The sequence below is a fragment of the Crocodylus porosus genome, unplaced genomic scaffold, assembly GCF_001723895.1.
Source record: "Crocodylus porosus isolate Cpor-Errol unplaced genomic scaffold, CroPor_comp1, whole genome shotgun sequence".
NCBI classification, from domain to species: domain Eukaryota; kingdom Metazoa; phylum Chordata; order Crocodylia; family Crocodylidae; genus Crocodylus; species Crocodylus porosus.
In genome coordinates, this window is record NW_017728906.1 from 91,752,324 (window position 1) to 91,775,203 (window position 22,880).

The following is a 22,880-nucleotide window of genomic DNA, read 5'->3' on the forward strand; positions in this document are numbered from 1 at the left end:
TGTTTTGGCATTATCTTTTGTCAGCAGCATATCTTTCTAGTACTAAATACTTATAAACAGACCCCCCTTTCCATAGTTAAAATCCTTAGGTTCCACTCTGATTTAAATTGTTCTAACATTTAAAATTCCATAGCCTTTCACTTGATCATCTCCTTCATGCTTTAGGATGTACCTACTTACAGCAAAACCAGACTTTGTCCTTATTTTTAGTTCTCCTTCTCTTGACATCCTCATTAAGGGAGTCAGCCATTCATAACTAAGACTGAGCACTTGATTAATTATTTTATTGTATTGGGGTCTAAATAACTTCCCAATATAAGTATTTAACACATTATTTGAATAAAACAAAAACAGAAAATCTATGCATATACATTTTCTTTCTAAAAAAAATAAGGCAAAATACAAAACAAAATATGAAAGGAACTACTGCTCAGTAGCATCACATGGCAAAAACTGTGATACGACCTACTGTGTAGTAGTATTAGGCTACTGCTCAGTAGCATCACAAAAAAGGCATTCGCTGGTACTACTGCACAGTAACTCAGGTTACTGTGCATTTATTTATTACTTGTTTATACATCTCATGTAGATGCAGCCACTTTCACTTACTCTCTACTTTTTCCTAATTGTATTCATGCTAGTTTTTCATTAAATTTAAACTGGAGTGTTATTTTATAGTAACCTGGAAGTAGCTAGTGCTTATTGCCTATTGGGTCATGAGTTTACTTAAAATGAATGTATGTTGTGTTTTTTAGAGTGCTTCTCAACTTCCTTATGGTAAAGCCCTCTACACCTATGAGGGGAAAGAAGCCGGTGACCTCAAGTTTAACAAAGGGGACATTATCATTCTGCGACGAAAGGTGGATGAAAATTGGTATCATGGGGAGCTCAATGGAAACCATGGCTTCTTTCCAGCCAGCTACATTCAGTGTATCAAGCCCCTTCCACAAGCTCCACCTCAGGGCAAAGCACTTTACGATTTTGAAATAAAGGATAAAGATCAAGACAAAGACTGTTTGACCTTTACCAAGGTAAAAAAAATATATATAAGTTTTCATTTATTTCAGTAATTACCCACCCACATAATTAAAAATATGTTTGGTTTGTTGTGCCTGGAAACCTGCCGGCATAAAGGTTAAATGCCAATGTCATGTACTCATAGTTGGCAGTTGAGAACCTCCCTTCCTTGTGAATGGAATTTTGTAAAGAGATTTAATGGGCAGGGTTGTTTTACTGAAGTTATGTGACCATAACAGAGTTTCCTAATCAACATACAGCATTGTGTGCCTTAATATGTTTTCCAGACAAGTGACATTCTCAGGCATATATTTGAAACCCACAGAAGTTGGAGGAAAAGATATGGTGGTGATGCTGAGGAGGAGGAGGATGAATTTCCTCTGTATTTGAAAGCCCCATTGTGCACAGTACACTGTGTTCTCATTAGCTTTCCTTGCTTTCTAAATTTTTCTTCCTGCTGAGGTAAAGCTAAGTCTGCAAGATACTGACCAGTCTTTAACTACTGATGTTACTGAGGTTTTCAGGAGCAGAGTGCACCAGATGTCAGGTAGCTGAAGTCAAACCAATGTATTCCTCCAGTTGCTGGGTTGCCAAGACAAGGGCCAAGACAAGATCATGGTCAGGGATGCAGTGAATCAAAGCCAGGAGGTCAAAGACAGATCTATTTGTTATGCAAGTGAAGGACACTGGGCCTCAGCACACAAAGAAAACTAGAAGTATCCCTCAGTTAGGAAGGCCACTGGATGCATAGCAACTGTGTGCTAGGGACAGCAAGGCTAGGTACAGACAGTCAAAAAGTCCAAGGCTGAATCTGTTCAGTCTGTGTAGGTTAATCTCAACTGCACAGATTAAACTGAAACAGAAGTGAACAGGCACTTACCTTTCATTCAGGAAATGCAGTCACACGCCTATACTGGCTCAGGCCCAAAGCCAGGGGGCCCTAGAGCTTTGCTGTCTGGCTGTGTGTTCACTTCCTTTTCCTGCTGCCCTGAGTTCTCTGGGATTTGCAGTCCAGAATAACAGCAGCAGGACTCTGCAGGGTTGCTCATCACTTCCTCTTCCTGCTTCTAGGTGCCTCTGGACTTTGTAGTCCACAGTTGCAGCCAGCAGTAAGTTTAGCCAGGAAAGGGGTGTTTAATCCCCCTCCCTGGCCCCAGCCCCCAGCCAGGGTTTGCCTAGAGGGAGGGGCAGCCCTCTCTCCTCCCCCCATCATAGACTGGGCTGCATCCCCAGCTGGGCTTCCCACCCCTGCACCTTTTCAACCAGCTCTTACTGCTGCAGCTAGAGAGCAAGGGGTGGGGCAGCCCTGCTCTCTGGAGCACACAGCACAGTCCAGCTCAGGGCTGCAAAGCATGCTGGGATGCTGGGTGACTGTGATTTAATTTGAACCAGGAAGGGGTCTGGGACATAAGTTTCATAAACTGGTTTGACCCAAATCAGTTAAGTCTGATGCTACATTCAACCAGGTTTATCTTAAACCAGTTTCAGCCATTTTGAAACTGGTTTATGTGCACTGATCTTGTGTTCTGTTACAGGTTTAAACCAGTTTCTGATTACTTAAACCAGTTTATGTGTAACTTCTGTCCCTAACTCAAAAAAGAAAACAAGGATGGGACCATGGGTCAGTGAAAGCTCCAAGTGGATGACACTGAGCAGAGCACATGGCCAATGCTTATTGTTCCTTGACTGAGTCCAAGGAGCTTGTGGATGCCTTGTGAAACTCTGTCTGGAGATGTGCATAAATGAGGGAGAGGTCAGAGAACAAGGCTGGATGGTCCAAGACAGTAATACATGACAACACTGCTTTTAGGACAAGGCCCTAGAGCAGTGGTTCTCAACCTTTTCAGATTTGAGACACCCCTTCGTAGATTCAAGCCACCCTTCAGAAAATGCCAGATTTTAGTTTTCACTCTTTTTGACTAGAAAAAAATAACAAAGCAACTCTTTTATTGCAAATAATTCAGACTACCATAGGTCAAAATGTTTTTAACAATATGGGTTTCTATTAAAATACTCTAGCCTTATCTTATGAATCATGTTTGCACACCTAACAGTGCCAGCACTATGTGACACCCTTGAAATTTCAGGGCACTCCAGAGTGCTACAGCACCCTAGTTGAGAATCACTGGTGCCACCAGATGGTTTGAAGGGTGCCCCAAGGTGTAAAGAGATAAGCAGGTAAGTGCGGGCTCAGGCTTACCTCTGCCTGGCCATTTCCCCACCCCCATTACATGGCCTCTCTGCAAGGAGGTAAGCTGTATAAATATATAGCTTAGGTTTTGAAATTGGGTACCACTCAATTCACAAAAGATATGGAAGTGTGCCTTGAGTCTAATGAAGGATGCCTTGAGTCCAGAAAGGTTGAGAATCACTTCCCTAGAGGCAATGGGAGGGTTTTATAGTCCTCCCATTGAGGAGTGGTGGCTTCCATTTGTTCCCCCAGGTCACATGATCTCCCATTGGAAACCTTATGATAGGGCCTAAGCTGGCCTGGGGCTGGTGTCTGGTCTGCCGCCACATGGTGCTGAAACCTATGCTTCAGCCTGTGGACACACAAGATCTATATTCAAAAATCCTAGGGGTGCTGACACAGCATTTATATCATCTTCTCATGAACGTTATCCACTGCTGTCCACCAGACAATGCACTGCCACTACTTCAGTAATGAAAGGCAGTTTTTTTCTTAAAAGTAATCAAAATCTAGAGTGAGAAAGGGTTGAAAAATTTCTGGATGAATGTTGTTTTTTAAATCAGGAAATGTGTGTTTATCTAAATCAAAATGTGGTGCAGAAATGTGTTTATTGTAACTATTTTTATTGTGAGAAAATTAAGCTGAACTATATTAATGAGGTCCTGAAGGAACAGAAATTTCCTCTGTTTTTTTAGTATGCCTTTTTGATTAAGAACTTGTATGTTACCACAGCATAGCATGACAGCAAATAGCACCCTGTTTTCATCAGTTAGGACACCAGTCACTTGGTAGTATGCTATTTTGTATTATATCTCATAAGTAATTATTAAGCTCTTATTTAAAACTATTATAAAATAAAATATTAAGAAAAAAAAATTGCCCCTAAACCAGTTTTTTTGGACTATTGTAAACCTGTCTTGTGCTTTCCTTATTCACCCAGGCCTAGTAGTGATGATGTATTTCCTAAGTACTCTTCCTTCTACTTCTGAAGTTATTCCTTGCTTTCTTAATATGAGATTTCTCAATTGTAGCAAAATCAAAAGATACTAATATAAATTGTTATGATGCACGGGATATGTCTGTATGATTATGTAGCAAAACCACTCCAACTTTAATTCTGTTCCAATCAGGGTCAAAATTAGAGTGATTTACCTTACTTCTACCACAGCAGGATCAGTTACAGTCTACCAGCTGATGTGCTCTCCTGAGCAACATCGGCTCGCCTTCCCTTTTTAAAGCAACTAAAATATACATTGGTCCATACCTTGACTTCAGACTAACATGACTAACCACTTTTCTGCTCATAGACAGCACCACACTCAGCCAAATGATGAAATAGGTTCTTACCTGCAAAAGCTCATGCCTGTCTTAACTAGTTAGGCCAGGGTAGGACCTTAGGATGCTTGCAGACATAACCCTCCCCACCATTTTAAAGTAAAATGGTGCTTTACTTTAAATTCAGTAAATTCCCACACCGAGCCCCATACATACCCAGAAGAGGCAGCATGTTTCTTCTTGCTCAACATCTGTAAAGATCAGGCTGTATAGTTGAGCTCTTTTAGCGCTTATATCTAATATCTGATTGAATCATCTTTAGCTAAAAGCCCCAAAAAGCCCTGCTGAAGCACCTTATCTTTACAGATGCTGCAGAGCTGGGTTGAAGTATTGTACTACTTTTTCCATTAAAGCATGTTTTTTTAGTTGTTTTTTTTAATGTCTGCAAGCAGCTGTAGAGATTACTTTCTGCCATGGCCAGAGTAACATTATTAGTGTAAGAAATGATTGTTCCCTCCTGTACTAGTACTTGAAAGACCTTTTTAGCTCCTTTTTTCATTCGGTGTACTTGTTACCCGATATACAGTTTTCCTCTTGATATTTACCCTATTTGTGTATGTATTGTCCTCATACTCATGAGCATCCGGGGTTTTCAATGGCAGATTTTTTCTCCTGAGTATTTAACTGCTTTCACAATAATTTTTTATCATGTTATCATCTTCCCTCATCCTTTTGTCCATACCTGCTTTATTCTGCCTAGGGGACTTGGATTTTTGCTCTACTGCTGTTTTATCCTTCAGCTTCTTCCGCTGTATAAACTGTCACCTTGTAACTACTTTTATGTCCCATAGATTGTACTCCCTGACAATGAATAATCTATTTTTCATCTCAGGACTTCACTTTTGTCTTCATTTCATTGGGTTTTTCTATGCTAATTTTAGCAGTTGCCTTGCTGATGAAGGTTCCTGTTTAACCAGCATTTATCCTATGCTGCAGCAGACAGTTGATCTGTTCAGCAGCACACACACAGTGTTGCCACAGATATGATTTATCAGTCAGAGATAAATAGTTGTCTTGCTCTTCCTTTTATTGTTTGAGAGTCTCTGCTTGCATTCTGGAGATCCTGGACCTGATCCGGAGCTTATTTACAGAATTTTCCTTCTTTTTAAGGAAATAGAATTGCATCAGTGTATTATTATTATAAACAAGAACAGAACTGGCCTATTATTATATAAAAGAGTTGTCCTTGGAAGTGCCAGGGAATATATAAATTAGACTTTACTAAGGCTAGGGAGAGTCGTTAGACATAAGCTGGTTTAAGTGATCAGAAACTGGTTTAAATTTGTAACCGAATAGATGTTCAGTGCACATAAACCAGTTTGAAAATGGCTGGAACCAGTTTGAGATAAACCTGCTTGAATGTTGTATGAGGCTTAACTCATCTGAGTCAAACTGGTTTATGCAATGTCTGTCCCAGACCCCTTCCTGGTTTAAGTTAAATCAGAATCTCCCAGAATCCCAGGTGCTTTGTAGCCCTGGGTGGGGCTCTGCTCTCTGCTCCACAGCAGAGCAGGCTCCTCCCCTCTGCTCCCTGGCTGCAGGTCTGGCAGAGACTGCAGACATAGCAGGGTCTGCCTGGCTTCCTCCTGCTTCCCACCACCACCACCACCCTTCAAGCAGGGATTCCCCACTTCCCTCTGCCTTGCACAGAAACCTCTCAGCATTAGCTAGCATACCACATGCTGCTGCCTATAGTCTATGCTGTGGGAGATGACAAAGGCAGGCAGGCTTTTTGGAGCTAATCAACAGGTAGCTGGAACAGCTGTTTAAGAAAAGCTTGAACTAATGGAGAGAGGCTTTGTTTTCTTAATTGGTTAACAAACACTGAGTTAGGGATGATAAACGCTCCCTGCTGGGCTGCTTAGGTGGGGATGGGGAAAATCCCTCCCTAATCAGAATGTCCTGCCAGGGCCTCACCACCCACTCTCAGCTCAGTCCTGTGGAAGGGTAGGGAGGGCTGCTCTAGTGCCCCTCAACTTCTAGCCTGAGCCACCGCAGGCATGTGCCCACATTTTTTTTCAGTTGCAGTTCCAAACTGGTTTAGCCTAGCCAGGTTAGACTAACCTGCAAAGATTGAATCAATTCAAGCTCAAGCTTTTTGAATGTCTGTCCCTAGCCTTTATGTCTAATAGGGAGCAATACTGGACTGGAAGGAAGGTGGACTAAGGAAACTGAAAGCAGGTCTTTTCCAGATCATTGTATTCTATTTTCTTTTGTTGTGCTTCATGATGTTAACATGAAGCCACAGAAACCAGATGCCATTTTTCTCCCCCTCCTGTTTGCCATGGTGTTGTTGAATATTTGTGTATATAGCCATGGAGAACAAAGTAAAACTATTTAGATTTCCCTCTGATTCTTCCTTTCCCAAATTTATGATGCCCATTTCCCCCTCCCCCAAAATAAGGAGTACAAGATGATGAAATCTGACTTCCTCTGTGAATAACACTAAGATACCATAGTTACTGTTGGAAGGGCTCTATCAGGAGCCCTGTAGTTGTCTTATAGGCCGCATTCAGCTTTCCAAAGAATTCTACGGTAAGTAAGCAAGGATCACTTTTAATCATTTTTAATGTCTGGCTGTGGGATGGGTATAAAGTCTCTCTCCACCCCCTTCCCCCCAACTTGGGGATCCAATGCAACAACCAAAAAAATCAGTGCTTTCCCACCCTTGTGCACATAGTATTCTCCTTCCCAATTCCCTTAACTGTATTAGACACCTAAAAAGGCAACAGGATGCTGGTTCCACTCCTTTTTCTCCAGAATTAACTGGGCACAAAGAGGCCAACATTCTGAACCAGTCTAACAGCTAATGCAATTGATGGATCTCCCTTACTGTCAAAGAGCTTTTAAGGGACTCAATGAGCAATTTGTTCCTTTAGCCATTAGCTCTTTTATAGAAAAATAGAGCCGCAGAGCCTGCAAACAGGGGCAGCAAACAGAGCAAGCAGTTTTCAGGCAGTTTGCTGGGAGCAAGAGGAGGAAGGGTAAGAGGAAAAGAAGCCAGGCACCAGGCATCAGATCCTGCCCAGGGAAGGTAAGTGATCCAGAGCTGCCAGTGCCTGTGGCTTGCTGAGTGTTTCTGTGGTGGGCTGTGATAGTTTGGGGCATGTGCTCTTCAAAGCCAAGAGTGTTGCTGGCTGAGTGATTGCTGCCTGTGCCTGACAGAAGTCCTAAGGGGGTGGAGCTAGTCCAGACTCAGTAGGGTATAAAAGAAGACTTCCCAAGCAACTAGGAAGCCAGTGAACAGGGGCAGCAAACAGGGCAAGCAGTTTGCAGGCAGTTTGCTGGTCAATTCACAGATCAGTTTACCCCCCTCCCCTGGTCTTTGAGGGGAGAGCCTTTCAGCTGATGTGAGGAAGTAGCAACAAAAGAACTCTTTGCGGCCCAATGAGCAGTAAACAGGCCAGCTTCCAGGTGAGCTCACTAGAGAAGCTGTGCTTCAAAGACGGGCAGTAGGAGATTAAGAGACCAGAGAAATGGCTGGAGGACGTCACAATGCCGGAACCACTGCCTCTGACTCTGCTCGCACCTGTGACATTTCTGTCCAGGCAGGACCGCTCACCATTGAGGCTTCCACCCAGGTCCAGGTTTGGTGCTGTAGGGACTGTGGCTTGCAGGTTCCTTCTGGTGACAGCCAGGTAAGGGGGTGCCTGCTGTGTGACTGATGCCTTCTGGTGGTATCTCTTAGGGAACAGGCAAGAGAGCTACAGGAGGAGGTGGTGAGGCTCCAAAGCATCCTCTGTCATGAGGAGTTCATTGATTTGATGCTGGAGACCTCCAGGCCTGTGGAGGAACAACTACCAGAGGCAGCGCTAGAGTTGAGAGAGGACATGGACTCCCAGGAGGATGGAAGCTGGAAGCTTGTGACCTCTGGCAGCAAGCAGAAATCTTCATCTCTACCTGCAGCAGTTTGTCTGGAGAACAGATATAGAGAGGAGGACTGCGTTCCATTGGTGGAGGAGGACAGGTGAGGCCTCACCAAGGTGGAAAGGATCGAGACAGCCAACACCAAGAAGAAGCGATGGGTGGTGGAGCAGAGCCTCAAGGAATCCATTTCTAAGCACTTGGAGAAGAAGAAGGTGATTAGGAACAGTCAGCATGGATTCACCAAGGGCAAGTCATGCCAGACCAACCTGATTGCCTGCTATGATAAGATGACTGTCCCTGTGGATGCGGAGGGACCAATGGATGTGGTGTACCCTGATTTTAGCAAGGCTTTTGATGCCGTCTCCTACAACATGGTCTCAAGCAAGCTAAGGAAGTATGGACTGGATAAATGGATTGTAAGAAGGATAGAAAACTGGATGGAGCATTGGGCTCAGAGAGGAGTAATCGATAGCTTGAAGTCTAGTTGGCAGCAGGTATCAAGTGGAGTGCTCCAGGGGTCAGTCCTAGGGCCAGTTTTGTTCAATATCTTCATCAATACCCTGGACGATGGCATAGAGTGGACCCACAGCAAGTTTGCAGATGACACCCAGCTAGGGGGAGTAGTAGATATGCTGGAGGGTAGGGCTAGGATTCAAAGTGACCTAGACAAACTGGAGGACTGGGTCAAAAGGCACCTCATGAGGTTCAACAAAGACAAATGCAAAGTCTTACACTTACGATGGAACAATCCCATGCACCAGTACAGGCTGGGGGCTGACTGGCTGGGCAGCAGCTCTGTAGAAAAGGACCTCAGGGGTTACAGTGGATAATAAGCTGAATATGAGCCAACAGTATACCCTTGTTGCAAAGATGGACAATGGCATACCGGGCTGCATTGGTAGGAGTATTGCAAGTAAATCAAGGGAAGTGATTCTTCCCCTCTATTCAGCACCAATGAAGCCACATCTGGAGTACCGTGTTCAGTTTTGGGGCCCCCACTACAGAAAGGATGTGGGCAAATTGGAGAGAGTCCAGCAGAGAGTCCGAAAATGGTGAGGGGGCTGGGGCACATGATTTCTGAGGAGAGGGTGAATGAACTGGGCTTATTTAGTTTAGAGGAGAGGATACTGAGAGGAGATTTAATAGAAGCCTTCAACTACCTGAAGGGTAGTTCGAAAGAGGGTGGAGCTGGACTGTTCTCAGTGGTGGCTGATAATGGAACAAGGAGCAATGGCTCTGAAGCTGCAGGAAAGGAAGTTTAAGTTAAATATTAGGAAGAATTTTCTCACTAGGAGAACACTGGAACAGGTTATCCAGAGAGGCTGTGGAGTCTTCATCCTTGGAAGTTTTTAAGATCTGGCTAGACAAAGCCTTGCAAAGACAGTTTCAGTCTCATACTAGTTTTACACTAGTTTATTTCCAATTGCTTCAGAAGAGTTTCTCCTAATTTATACAGTATAAATACAATCAGAGTCTTACCACATATCTTTTGGGATGTGCCAGTCAACATATCTTTTGGACGATTTTTTTTTAAACTCAGCATCCCAGTATCTTGCCATAACACACACACGCACGAGTGCACATATACATAACAGCAAGCAATAAATCCAGAAAGGAACAAGATTCTCTGTTAGGCCAGTGTAAAGCTAGATTAATTCCACTGACTGTAATGCAGTTACTTCAAATTTAGCCTGAGGTCTGAGACTAGCCCAAAGTTTCATTCTTGTGCTGGATCACCCTTTGTCTGTATATCTCCCTGTGCCATTTTAAGGAAGTGCCTCAAAGGCAAATGAGTATTAAAACTAGAAAAATAACATAAACTGCTTCCTGTGCTCTGCTGCAGTGATATATTTAATCATATCAGTCTCTTTCCTTATTTCCTTCAGCTTTCTAGCTTCTCGCTTCTGGCCACTGCAGCATTTAACAGTGTTTGTGCCAACTGTAACAAGAGCTATCATTTTCAATACCAGTTCATCACTGCAGAATGACATCCCCTCTCCTTAGCATTCCAATTCAAGTGGCATGTCCCTTTCTGGAGTGCTGTCACTGCTGTAGGCTGCTATGAGGACTCTCTTGCCAGCTGGCTTGTATAGATAGTAGGCACAGCAGAACAGTATGCACTGCCATTCTGCCATCTCTGAAATCTTTCCAATACTCTAGATAAAGTTGTTATCTCCATGGCAGAACAAATGAGTCTGCTTTGTATCGGTGCATTAATGGCAGTTAATGACTCAATTAAATACCATGCCATGAATCGTGATTGTTATAGGATGCAATTTTGTGTTATTTTCTCAACAAAAGGGTTGATTTTCAGGAAATTAAAATGGTTTTAAGTGATTTATCTTTGACTTCCATTCTGACAATGGTTATAAAATGGGATGGCAGGTCTTGCAATGCTGTCAAAAAGACTGTCAGGTAGTGACTAATGCAGAGGCACTTGGCTGACAATAAACAATAAAAGGGCATAAGATGTCACTGTGAAACTATGGTAGATGCAGTCAGCTTTTGAAATAGGCTCATATTCATTTGTGCTGCTTGGAAATCAATTTACTGAATGTGAAATAGTAAAGCACAGAAAGTTAAAGTGGCATTCCAAGAGATCTGTTGGCTCTTTACTATTCATGGTCCTTTTGGGAACCTTTCTAAGAATTTATAGGTAGCACTGCTGTCCAACTAATTTAAGTTAGTAAAATATTAGGCATTGAAACCTGGGCCAATCCAGAATATGAGAACAATACCTCAGGCGAGGGAATTCTGTGTAGTTTTCGGTAAATAAAGACTTTCACTTGGCATTTTGGGATTTGTTGTGATCTATGGAACTTTCCAATATCATTCTCAAGGAAGTGGACCTCATTTTCAAAAGCTGCCCTTTGATCTACTACAAAGTGATCATAGGGCATTTGTACACAACACCAGAGTTTAATTCTCCCTAAATGGAAGTGGTTATGTTTTAAAAACACTGCTTCAGTTTAGGGCAAAGTAAACCCCTGTGTTGTGTATACCCATGTGGGAGCCCGATCCTTACCTGTCTCTCTAGTGGCGGGGAGGGAAGAGCGAGCTGCTGGCAGGCCAAGTGGTCCCTGAGCTGTAGGGGGGAAGAGTGGGGGCCTGGTTTCATAGTTTCATAGTAGTTTCATAGTAGCTAGAGTCGGAAGGGACCTAGGAAGATCATCTAGTCCGACCCCCTGCCTTCTAATATCTAATCTAAACCTACCCTCCGCCAGCTTGTGACCGTTATTCCTGGTCACTCCTGGCAGTGCTCGGGGGAACAGGAATAATGTGCTTCCCTCCACAGCAGCGGCGGCCCCTACCCAGGCGGCCCCCTCCTAAAGGCACCTGGCTTGGACAGTCTCAAAGGGCACCACAGCCACAGAGGGAAGCACCAAGCTCCTGCACAGCTCAGGCAGGCTCCGTGGTGGGGAGAGCATTTTTTAAAATCAGGCTTGTCACTTTTTTTTTTTCCTGCTGTGGAGACCACCTTCCTGGGTTGCCTGCACAGTCTGCCTGCACAGCCCCTGAGCCACACAGAACCTGGTGCTTCCTTCTGTGGCTATACGGTAGGAAACTAAAACTCTTCGGAGGTGTTTTACTTTGCAGTGCCCCAAAGTAGTTTTCTGTGTCGCAAAGTCATTTAAGGCACATTACGCCGCTGAGTGTGCTACAGTGGCTGGAATTAACTTGCAATACGCCACCGAATGTGCAAGCAGCAATGCCATTAAAGGCATTTAACCTGCTTTAAAGCCGCTTTAAAGTGTTGTCTACAAACACCTATAGAGTCTAGGTCCTCCACACCCACTTGAGAGGACTACAAAGCTGTACTAGGGAGACAACCATAAAAATCCAATTAAAATCAAATTAAAATCAACATTATGGTATATATGTCTCTTTCTTCTTCACGCCATAGCTAAATCTGTGTAGCACCATAAGCAGGGTAATGGGCACTGATTCTCAGCATGAAGGCAGCAAATTAGCCTGCCCTCAGAACCAGGTAGACCCAGCTATCATGCTTCCATTCCAGGAAGTTGCATACCCATAGCAACCTGGCATGTTTGGGGCTGTCTCAGCTGCTGGGCACCACTGTATGTTTGTAGCCTAAACATGACTTTAATTTCCTTACTTCACCCTTACTTGTTACAGATTCCACATTTACAGTGCTCTGTTTTTTGTATGAGTTATGCAGAAATTGAGCTTTTCTCTTTGCAGAGACATATTATTGGCAATTCTCTGTGCACCTCAGAAATAGTCTGTTCAGAAAAGCTTTTGGAATTGAGTAGTATCTGTTTCATCTGAAAATTGAAAGTATGAACCCTTCTTTGGAAATACGAACTCTCCATGCATCCCTCCAGCTGTAATAAATAGCTGATGAACACAGTGGCTGGCTGTGTTCCCTTGTCTTTTTGTTTATGGATTAGTGAGGTGAATGAATCAAAGGACTTATTGAGTTGTGTGCACATGCGTACAGCCCAAAGCTGCAAAGTGCAATGCTAACGTAATCATCTTCTATCAAGCGAAAGCCATTGCCAAAGCATCCTAGCTTCAAAGGTATTTTCTCTAAAGTAAGAACCACCTGCAAAAAAGAACATTCTTGGTCTGAATAGCTAACATTATTGACTTTATTGACCAAGAGAGTTCTATCCTTTATACAAGCAAATACGCCATTGCATTTCCAACAAAAGAAAGACCAGAACTTTTGTTTCAGACATTTTGAGAAAAGAACAAGTAGTATTTTTTGGAAGCTACAGGAATGTATGAGGGAAGGTTTAATGTAATAAGGGAAAAATCTAATGGAGAACTTCATCTTTAAAATGTCTCCGATTCATTCTGTCCAGTTCTTTCTGCCACTATCATAGGATACACTTTAAGGCACTGTAGCATATTGTACCAGAATCACTTCTATGTGCCTTTCTACAAGACTGTTCAGTGACAACAGGTGCTGGCTCCAGTCCCAGGTTATTATAATGAACCCAGCATGAAGAAATGGTAATGCAAATCAATCAGTGAACTGAGCAGCTCAGGGTGAAAGGGCTCAGAGTTTGATTTACATAGCAAGAGCTTTTTCTAATCATTATCTTGTTTTTGATTTTGTCTGCAGGAAGCAGTGTTGACTAGAGTCAAGTCTTGCTAATCTGTACTTTTCTGAGCCACACATTTTATAAGAAGCAGAGAAAAGTTCATGGTCATTCCACATGCTTTCACTGAGATGTGTCAGGAGGTAGAATCTTAGAAAATGAGGGTTGGCAGGGACCTCAGGGGGTCATCTAGTCCAACCCCCTGTTCAAAGCAGGACCATTCCCAACTAAATCATCTCAGTCAAGGCTTTGTCTAGCTAGGTCTTAAAAACCTCTAAGAATGGAGAGTCCACAACCTTTCTAGGTAACCTGCCCAGTGTTTTACTACTCTCCACATGAGAGAGTTTTTCTTAATATCCAACCTCAACTTCCCTTCCTGCAACTTGAGACCGTTGCTCCTTGTTCTGTCACTTGCCACCACTGGGAACAGCCTAGCTCCATCCTCTCTGGAAGCACCCTTCAGGTAGTTGAAGTCTGCTATTAAATCCTCTCTCAGTCTTCTCTTCTCCAAACTAAATAAGCCCAGTTCCATCATCCTGTTCTCTTAAGTTATGTCCCCCAGCCCCCTCCCCATTTTTATTGGCCCTTGCTGGATTCTCTCCAATTTATCCACATCCTTCCTATAGTGGAGGCCAAAAACAAACTCATTTTACTTCAGAGCATGCATTACTATAAATAAGTAATAGAAACTAAACAATAGTTGACCAAACGGTTGACCAAGATTGCGTTGGTACCATGTTATTCTTGCTGTCCATTTTTTGCTCATTCAACTCACGCAAAAATGGGACATTCTCAGGCATTCTCCTAGTCAGTGGTGCAAACTAATCAATCCATTCTGTTTTGCATTTTCCTACTTTGTACACCTTCATTCATTAGAGAAATGCTTACTGTTGGTCTATTAATCAATCACATCACCTGTGCTGCGGTGGGAATAGCATGAGAGTTCCGTTTTGAAAAGATCTAAACACGGCCCTAGGTTCTTCTCTGCAGTGTGCCTATTTTGAACGTCAGGGTGTTCTCCCCTGGTACAGAACTGACCTCAGGGCTTCCATTCTCTTCAGCTCCTTGCCTCAGAAAGAGAAGGGGCACTTGATCCCCACCTGCAGTGCCATCCATTCAGGGACACTGGCAGCCAGCATGAATGTTAGAACATGCTGCAGGAGTACAGTGTAGTCCACAGCCAGTCTGAGGATGAGTGAATGGCAGATGTTGCTTGGAGCCTTCTATGCATTTGCCTTCTCCTGAAACATGCTATGCACTTCTTGACCACATATGAGGAACTGGGTCAGTATTTTGCACTGAAACAAACCGTATTTTGTCACATACCATATGCTGCCAAATGAAGTACCTAGTTTTTGAAAAGCAGAATACAGAAAAAAGATATTTCTTTGAAAATACTGGTAAGTATGGGATTTCTCCAGGGGAAGAAAACAAGCAGCTGCACTTGTAAGGAAGCAACACGTTACAGCTGCTCTGTTAACCCCCTAGCAGAAGGATTTACAGGTGCTACTAACTAAGCCAAACTACCCAACCTCCATTTTCTTCTCAAGCTGGTCTGGGTGAGCAGCCAGCAGCACCTGCCAGGTCATCCCAGGGCCCAATCCTAGCCAGCAGCACCTGAGGAGTCAGCTGGAGGCCCAGCCAAATGATTCAGCCCCAGGACCTGGGGCTTAGCCTCTGCAGCATGAATCTCTGCCCTCTTCTCCCCTCTGCATGGCCAGGTTGGGGCCAAGCCATGCCCCCTTTTCCCTCTGCAGAGCCAAGCCACACCCCCTTTTCCCACAGAGCCAGATTGGGGCCATGTCATATGGGGCCGGATTGCGGCTGGGCCATGCCCCTTCCTCCTGCAGGGCCAAGCAACACATAACATGTAGCAACACAGAACACTCACAATTGGAAAATGAGTTGCCACTGATTACCACACTTATTTTATTTTGAGTGGAGTTGGGGGAATAACATATTATGTGTTTGCATGTAACAGGTCGGCCTTGAAGTTCAGGGGGTACTGGACTGAGAGGCTAGAGATCTGGGTTCTAGACCAGTGTTTCTCAATCCATGGATCGCAACCCAAAAGTGGGTCACAAGAATATATGAAAGGGTTGCGAACAAGCTTTAAAAATACATCAAATAACTTTGAAAATGGATTCTCATTTAAAGGAGAAAAATATGGGAAACCAGAATTCCAGCCTGCAGGGAGCTGCTTGGGGCTCACCGTGTCCTACTTATGCACCCCCTTGCCCCACATCCTGGGGGGCTGGAGCCTGGCGGTGGTGGGTAACAGGTTGGGAGTGTGGGGTACAGGCAAGGCTGGGGGGCTGTTTTCTACTATTTACTGGGTTTATTTATTTCTAACTATTTACTGGGTTGGGACTGGTCGTCAGTGTTTATAAATGGGTCCTGGTTTTAAAAAAAAAAAAGGTTGAGAACCACTGTTCTAGACCATCTTTTGTTCAGTGGCTTCTTTTGTGACTAGGCAGGCCTTTGTTACCTTTCATACCCTTCCTCTTGTCAAGGGCTTTGAAGCACAGACTCTCTAGGATTTTTACATGCTACCGTATTATCAGTAATAATAAGGTTGTTAGTAAATGCTGACTTTTTCATGCCAATCAATTGTACACTATCCTGGCAGGTAATGACAGGTTGCACATTTCTTATGGGTGAATTAGCTAATGAATTTAGGCTTGTTGTAAGCCCTCATCATTTCACAAAAAACGTAACCTTGTGTCGTGTGTGTTTTTGCTCTCTGATTTCAGGATGAAATTTTGACTGTCATCAGGAGAGTCGATGATAACTGGGCAGAAGGAATGCTAGGAGACAAAATTGGCATTTTCCCCATCCTCTATGTTGAGGTAAGTTTGTAGTTACTTGGGTGTGCTTTCTTTTACTTTTGCTGTTTGTTTAAGCTGGCACCAGGTCAGAATAACCTTGGAACTTCTTAAGAGGCAGACTAACTGTTTGAGAATAACTGGAAAGAGAAACTTTTTTTCAGGTGTTTTGCTGTTAGCTACCCAATGAATACACTTTTATCCTCGCCAGTTTAATTTTAAACCAGCTGACAGGATGTGTGCCTGTGAACTGTCAATGCCTTCCAATCAGGAGCTTTTGGTTTAATCTCAACCATACAGATGGAAAATAGGAGAGGACAATCACAATAGGGGATTTTACTCTGCAGCTTGCTTTGCAGTCACCTTAGAAAAAGAATGTGCTGATAACTGTGCTTTCCATCGCCCTGCATTCCATTTTCCATGGCGTTTCCTGTTCTTTGCCTTCTCTGCAAACTATTTATGGTTGTTATCAGAAAGCACGGTAGGAGCAACTGCAGTAAGGGCTGGCTATGCTTTGAAAGCATAGCCCTTCACTGGGAGCAGTGTAGGGCCCACTGCCCTAGCAAGAGCTCTAGTGGCACACCCACTGTGCCACCCTCTCATAGGTGACATTTGTTGAGATCCCCAGCTGATATAAATCAGGACCGCTGTATTCATTTGAATGGAAGTACACTGGTTTACACTAGGTGAAAATATTTGGCCTAGTGTATGCTCCTGCCAAAACCCCAGCCAGCTCACCTTTGGGGTGATTAACAGAGCTATCCTGCAAAGGAGGCCAGCCTAATTGTGGGGGTCCAAGCAGGGAGAAAAGATTTATGTATCGTACAAATGGAGGGTTTGAAAGTGTTCTGCACTAGCCTGTAGCAGGTTATTGCTGTGCCTCTGCACCTCTTCTGTAAGACTTTCATTATTAATTTTTGTTAAATATCTTCATATTGCATGTATACTTGATATTTCTCTTGAAAGATTAGAACTGTATTTTGAGCACTTTCTTTACGCAGTTTTCATTTCAGAATATCAGTCTGCATCTGTTTTCATCCTCACAGGCCAGTTCAATGCATCCTTCAGTGCAGGAAACTTCTATGCATTTCATGCTTGGGTAATTAATCTGTAGTGTGCCCTGCTGCTGTATGTCCAGTACACAGAACTGTCTTGGAATGGGCCTGATCTCCGATGCATGCTGGTATAAGTCCGCTGGCTCCTGCAGAGTCATTTCTTACATAACATCTGAGACTGACTGCAGAATCCAGCCCACTGTATGCAGCATTAATGTGATGTCCCTTAGAAATCAGTGCTTCTCTAAATTTCTTAGTTAATGACTTGAGACAAAACAAAGATAATTAGCCCTGTAACTGCCTGATTATTAACTTTGACAATGACCAATTATAAGAAAGCCATTGTTAATATAAATTGGATTCAACAACTGGCAAGAACTTATTAAATGTGAATGGGTAGTCTGTGCTGGAAAAAACATTTGTTTTGTAGAAACTAATGACTGGAGATTTTTCTTTCTTGGTAAACAAGGCAACTGAGCAGGACCTAAGCACATCAGCAACACAAACCTGAAATTCCCCCCACTGGAAAGGCCACAAAATCCCTTAGGCAACTCAATTGGTTCAGCATCTGCATTTTGGACTACAAAATTCCTTGTGTGCCTGAACTCAGGCTCCAAAGCACACCCAGACATACCCTGAATTGAGTACTGAGAGTCTGTAAATAGCTAGGCAAGAGCAGACAAACAGGTTACAGAACCAGTGGAAGACCTTACAGCTTAAATAGACCTGAATGGGGAGCTGTGGAGTGCTCTCAGAATCAGAAATTTCATTGCTGCAGCGTGCTGCCTGCCTTATATGCATCAGCTTTCTTGGGTGTGCTTATAGAAAATGATCTTCAAGTGACTGTGCAAATTAATTAATGTACTTTGCCCTGGCTGCAGCTGCAAATTTCAGGTGAAGTAGTAGAGGAAAGTGCTGTATTCACCTGGAGAGTCTGAGTATAATCACCACTGAGCTGAGTCTTGTAACCACTGAGGGTGACTGTTTTCACATTCTGATATTTCTTCGTATGGTAAATTAATGGGGATAGAATATCTAGATCTAGCCTTAATTTTTACCAAAGAAATGCTTAAACCCTAAAACATCCAGATATCTTAGGCTAAGATCTTCAAGACTACCCGTGAGATTATGGGTACCCATGATTTACCCATGTGAGTATTCTTTGCTTATATGAGCAGTCTATTTGGACTGAATGGGATTGCTTCCATGGATCTGTCTAGGTATTTATATCATGCTGCTTACAATGGAATCTTCAAGGACTACTGATGGGAACAAGTACTGATGGATTTTAAAACACTAGGCTCGCACTAAGTAATTTAAATTTCTACCACCCATCTCCACTGACTGCCCGGGAGTCTGGAACACGCATAAAGCATGGGCAACATTCCCTACCTTGAAGTAAAGGTTTCTAATGTCCAAGCCTACTATCGCTGGACAAATAGGACGAGTCCACATGTGGTGTGGACCTTTGGTTCCCTAGGGACAACTAGTGCCTCCACACCTTGTGCCATTACTAGTTGTCCCTGGGGAACACCCATGCCACATGTGCTTTGGCACTCAGTAAGTTGCCCTGGGTGGGATAGAGGAGGCTGGGGCCAGCAACCTCACCTGGGGTCCTGAGGGCCACCCGGAGCTGCAACCACAGCAATTCTGTCATACAGAGCCTGGCTGGCAGCTGCAACAGAGCTCCAGGTAGCCTGGCTCTGCTTTTGAGCGACACATGGTGCCCCCCGTGTGTGCCACTCCAACTTTTTTTCTGCAGGTTTTTTTGACCTCTGGATATCAGGGGTCAGAAAAATCCACTGCGCTGCTCCATTACAGCATAGAGAACAACTGAATGTATGGTACGTGGCACTGCAGATGCATAGGTGGCGGAAGAGGGGCTACTGGGGCTCAGCCTCCCCAAATGCAAGGCAGCAGGTATGGCCACAGGGCATCTCAACTGCAGGTTCCCAGCTGCTGCAACACTGGGGAAAGGAGTACACACTCAGAGATGTAGCTGGGATTACAGCCAGCCAGGATCGTAGCCTGGGTGTGTGACTGCCCAGCATGGCAGGCAAGTTTTAGTCTACTTTCTTTATGAAGGGGAAGGGGCTTTGAGGGAGCAGTTAGAGACCCCCACAGTGCAGGAGGGAGTGGGGCAGGGGTGAAAGGGGCCCCGGCCAGGACAGGGCATGGTACAATCGAAGCCCGGCAGTGCATCCAGGGGCACGGGGAGTTTTCTGCCGCTGCGTACACCACAAGGGAGAAATTTTGCCTCATTCAAGAAATTCTCTACCTGAGAGAAAGAAGAGAGCAGCATCAAAGCAATATTGTAACTGAGCAACAAAGAGCATTAAAAATAAATAAATCAACTTGTATCTTCCTTTTGCAGTCCTTTAGGACTCCTGGATCTCTGCAGTATCATTTGCAGTTATATATGAAGCCATGACATTTACCGTACAGTATGGTTCTTTGTACTCCTTTACATTTCTAAGGGCTATTGTTGAACCATCCAATCTGACATGGCAGGAAGTGTGATTGTGGCATTAGAGCCCATTGTGCCTTATCACTGGTGGAGGTGGAGCCTGATTCTGGGCTCCCCCTGTACCAGCAAGAAGATCGAAGCTGCTGTTATCTCCCAGCCTTAGGAGTATATGAAATACCTGGGGCTGGGAGACCACAACTGCTGTGTCTTGCAGGACCAGGGGTTCCACACACCTCTGGAGACTGAAGCCACCAACTGCCAGGACCCACCTGGATCCCAGCATGGGGACGCAAACAGCAGGGACCCAGCATCCACAGCTAAAGGACACTGGGTCCTGGCAGCTACAGGGTGTTGCCAGGACCCAGAATTAGCAGCTCTTGGAGCTGAGGAATCCTCCCAGTCACAGCTAGACATGGTGCAGCCCTGTGGCTGAGAGGCCCATCAGCTTACGGAGCTCTCGCCCATGGAGACCATCCATATTAAAGCTCAATACCAACAATCTATAAAATTAGCATACATTTTCAAGGTCTAACTTTATAGATGGTTGGAGCTTTGTATGGCATGATTGGTAAGGCTGTGCAAAGCTTTGGTAGCTGATTTGATTTGGAGGAGATTCGGCCTGATTCGGGGACTGAATCTCCAGATCCAAATTGAATCAGGAGACCAAGTAAAAGCTCTGAATTGGTTTGAAGCATTTGAATCAATTCAGAAAAGCTTTGGAAAAGATTCTGCCAATTCAGAGATTCAGCCATAGACTAAACAGGCAGCTGACAGCTGCTTCCAGCTATTAAGTCTATTGGGGGCGATCCCCATTGCCCTGCGCTGTGTGGGAGCGCTCTGCCACAAGTGCCAAGAGGCCCCAGTTGCCTCTCCTGCAGCCAGTGAGTATGGGGCTTTTTTTTTTAAAGTGCCAGAACTAAGCTGGGGCTGGGTGGAGGATGGGACCAGGCAGGGCAGCCATGGGTGCTTCTCCTGCAGCTCCCCCTGCCCAGGGAGAGGCAGGCACAGCCAGAGGAGCTGCAGCTGCCTGGCTGTGCCTACCTCTCCCCAGCTGATCTGAATCACTTAATCACTCAATTAGCGCCAAATCTTCCGAAGCCAATTCAGCCAAATTGATTCAGGACAGTGACCCGAATCTCCAAATCGAATCACTGGCCCCCGAGTCAGCCAAATCTGAATCGTATACTTCCCAAATCATGCAGGCCTAATGATCGGTACTTTGCACATGTAGCTACTCTGAAGGCAATTGTGCCATTATCCAGGTAATTGCATGATGCCTATAATGTGTAGAGAGGGTCTCAGATTTGCTATCCCATCTGTGTATCAACTCCTTCTCGCTTATGAATTTCACTTTTGCAGTACTGTACTGCTGGCAGCTACATTGTAAATGCTGTGCTGGCATGTAGAAGATTGAGGGTGGTGAAGAACACAACATGTCCTGGTAGATTTAGGCATGTAGAAATGAAAAATGGGGACAATAGGACAGCCAGTAATTGGAGAAGCAGATCACACCAGCACACTCAAGAAGGACTCAAAGCTAGAGTTGTTAAACCAAAATTCTGACTTCAGCAGTAATGTTAGAATTCAAACTCCAAAGATGTAGTGGCTCTGTCAAAATAACCCTAGAGTGAGAGAGACTGTTGTATAATGATGTTCTGCACTGCAATAGCTGTAATACAGCTATCTTGTCTTGCATATCAGCAAATTGCACCTGATGAAGTGTCATGCCATTGATACAGTGTGCTTTATTGCATTAGGAGTACTAAACTCACCAAAGAAATAATATGCCATTTTAATTTTTTTATACTATCTAGGAATGTTAGACTTGAGATTAATGGGGAACTTGTCCAGTTGTCTGTAGTCAAAAGAAGAAAAGGGATTTAACAACTGAGGTGGGGTTATATTCTCAGGGCTCTTCAGTACAGATCCTGAAGACTCTGATGGACAGAGAAAATGCAGAGAAAAAAGCTGCAAAAGAATCTTGTGAATAAATGTTCAGGTAATGAAGTTGTGCCCTTTTAGAAAAAGCATACTTACTGAAACCCATAGAGCCAGGCTTATATGAGCAATCAATTTGTTGTAAGTAGGTGTCTCTCTGTTAACTTATGAGTAACATCCATTTATGCTGGAACTGAATTCCGTCAGTTCTCTTCTTCTGTGTCTGCTTCTTACTTTACTTATGTCTGGCTAAAATACCATCAGTCCTCAGAGGAGTTAAGCGTTACCTGCTATTTTTCACTCAAAAGGTTAATCATGTATTTTCAGATTCTACAATTAGATGGTTTCAAGGCTTGCATACTATGCCTACTACTCATTTTCCTCTTACGTAGACTACATTTCCTTTGTTCCTCTAATAGTATGCAATATTCTACCAGGATACTCTGTGAAACAGGTTACCATGGGAATGCATTGCAGAGGTATAGTTCCTGAGCCTTTCATTCAGATTAAGACATGCAGAAGTTATGTTGTAGATAGCAAGAACAACTATGGAAATGGTACATCTACTGTCTCATCATCAGTCTGTGAAACAAACCAAGGAAAAAAACCTTTGGATTTAAAGTAACAGGTTCTTTAAATAGTTACTCGAATACAAAACAAAGTCATTTAAGTAATTTTCAAGGTATGATATCAATCTACCATAAAATAAAATAAAACCTACTTGTAATTTGTAGGGAAGTGGACTAAATATCCAAGAGTAGTGTTTTGCCTGATTATTGCAGGGTTATGGGGCATTTCTCTGTTAACTGTTTCTTCTTCACTGGTTTTTGTCAGATTTTTGTAATTCTTTCTCTTACAAAACTACAGAAGACTGACATAAATGTAAGTGTTCCTAAAGAAAGCCACTTGTTGTCAGTTCAGCTGAGACTGGCACAACTCAAGTGAAACAGAAGCCCCCCATATTTAAGACTGAAGAATAACAGGAACATTTGTTTGTACAGATTATCATCCTTAACTGTACACTGCTCTGTATTGGTTTGCTTGTTTATACAGAGCTGGCAGGGGCCTCCTGGGTCACTGACCCCTATATACCGCTATTTCAGACAATGCTCTCAT

At 43.7% G+C, this 22,880-nt stretch overlaps 1 protein-coding gene across 1 annotated transcript in view; it reads left to right on the forward strand.

Moving 5' to 3' along the window:
- SH3RF3 (SH3 domain containing ring finger 3) overlaps positions 1–22,880 on the forward strand; it is a gene marked incomplete at its 5' end in the record, with an annotated part of 378,862 nt that overhangs the window by 243,672 nt on the left and 112,310 nt on the right. The window contains 2 exons of the mRNA XM_019528481.1: positions 756–1,031; positions 16,233–16,328. Of these exons, the coding sequence (XP_019384026.1) occupies positions 756–1,031; positions 16,233–16,328 (372 nt within the window). The remainder of the gene's footprint in view (positions 1–755; positions 1,032–16,232; positions 16,329–22,880) is intronic.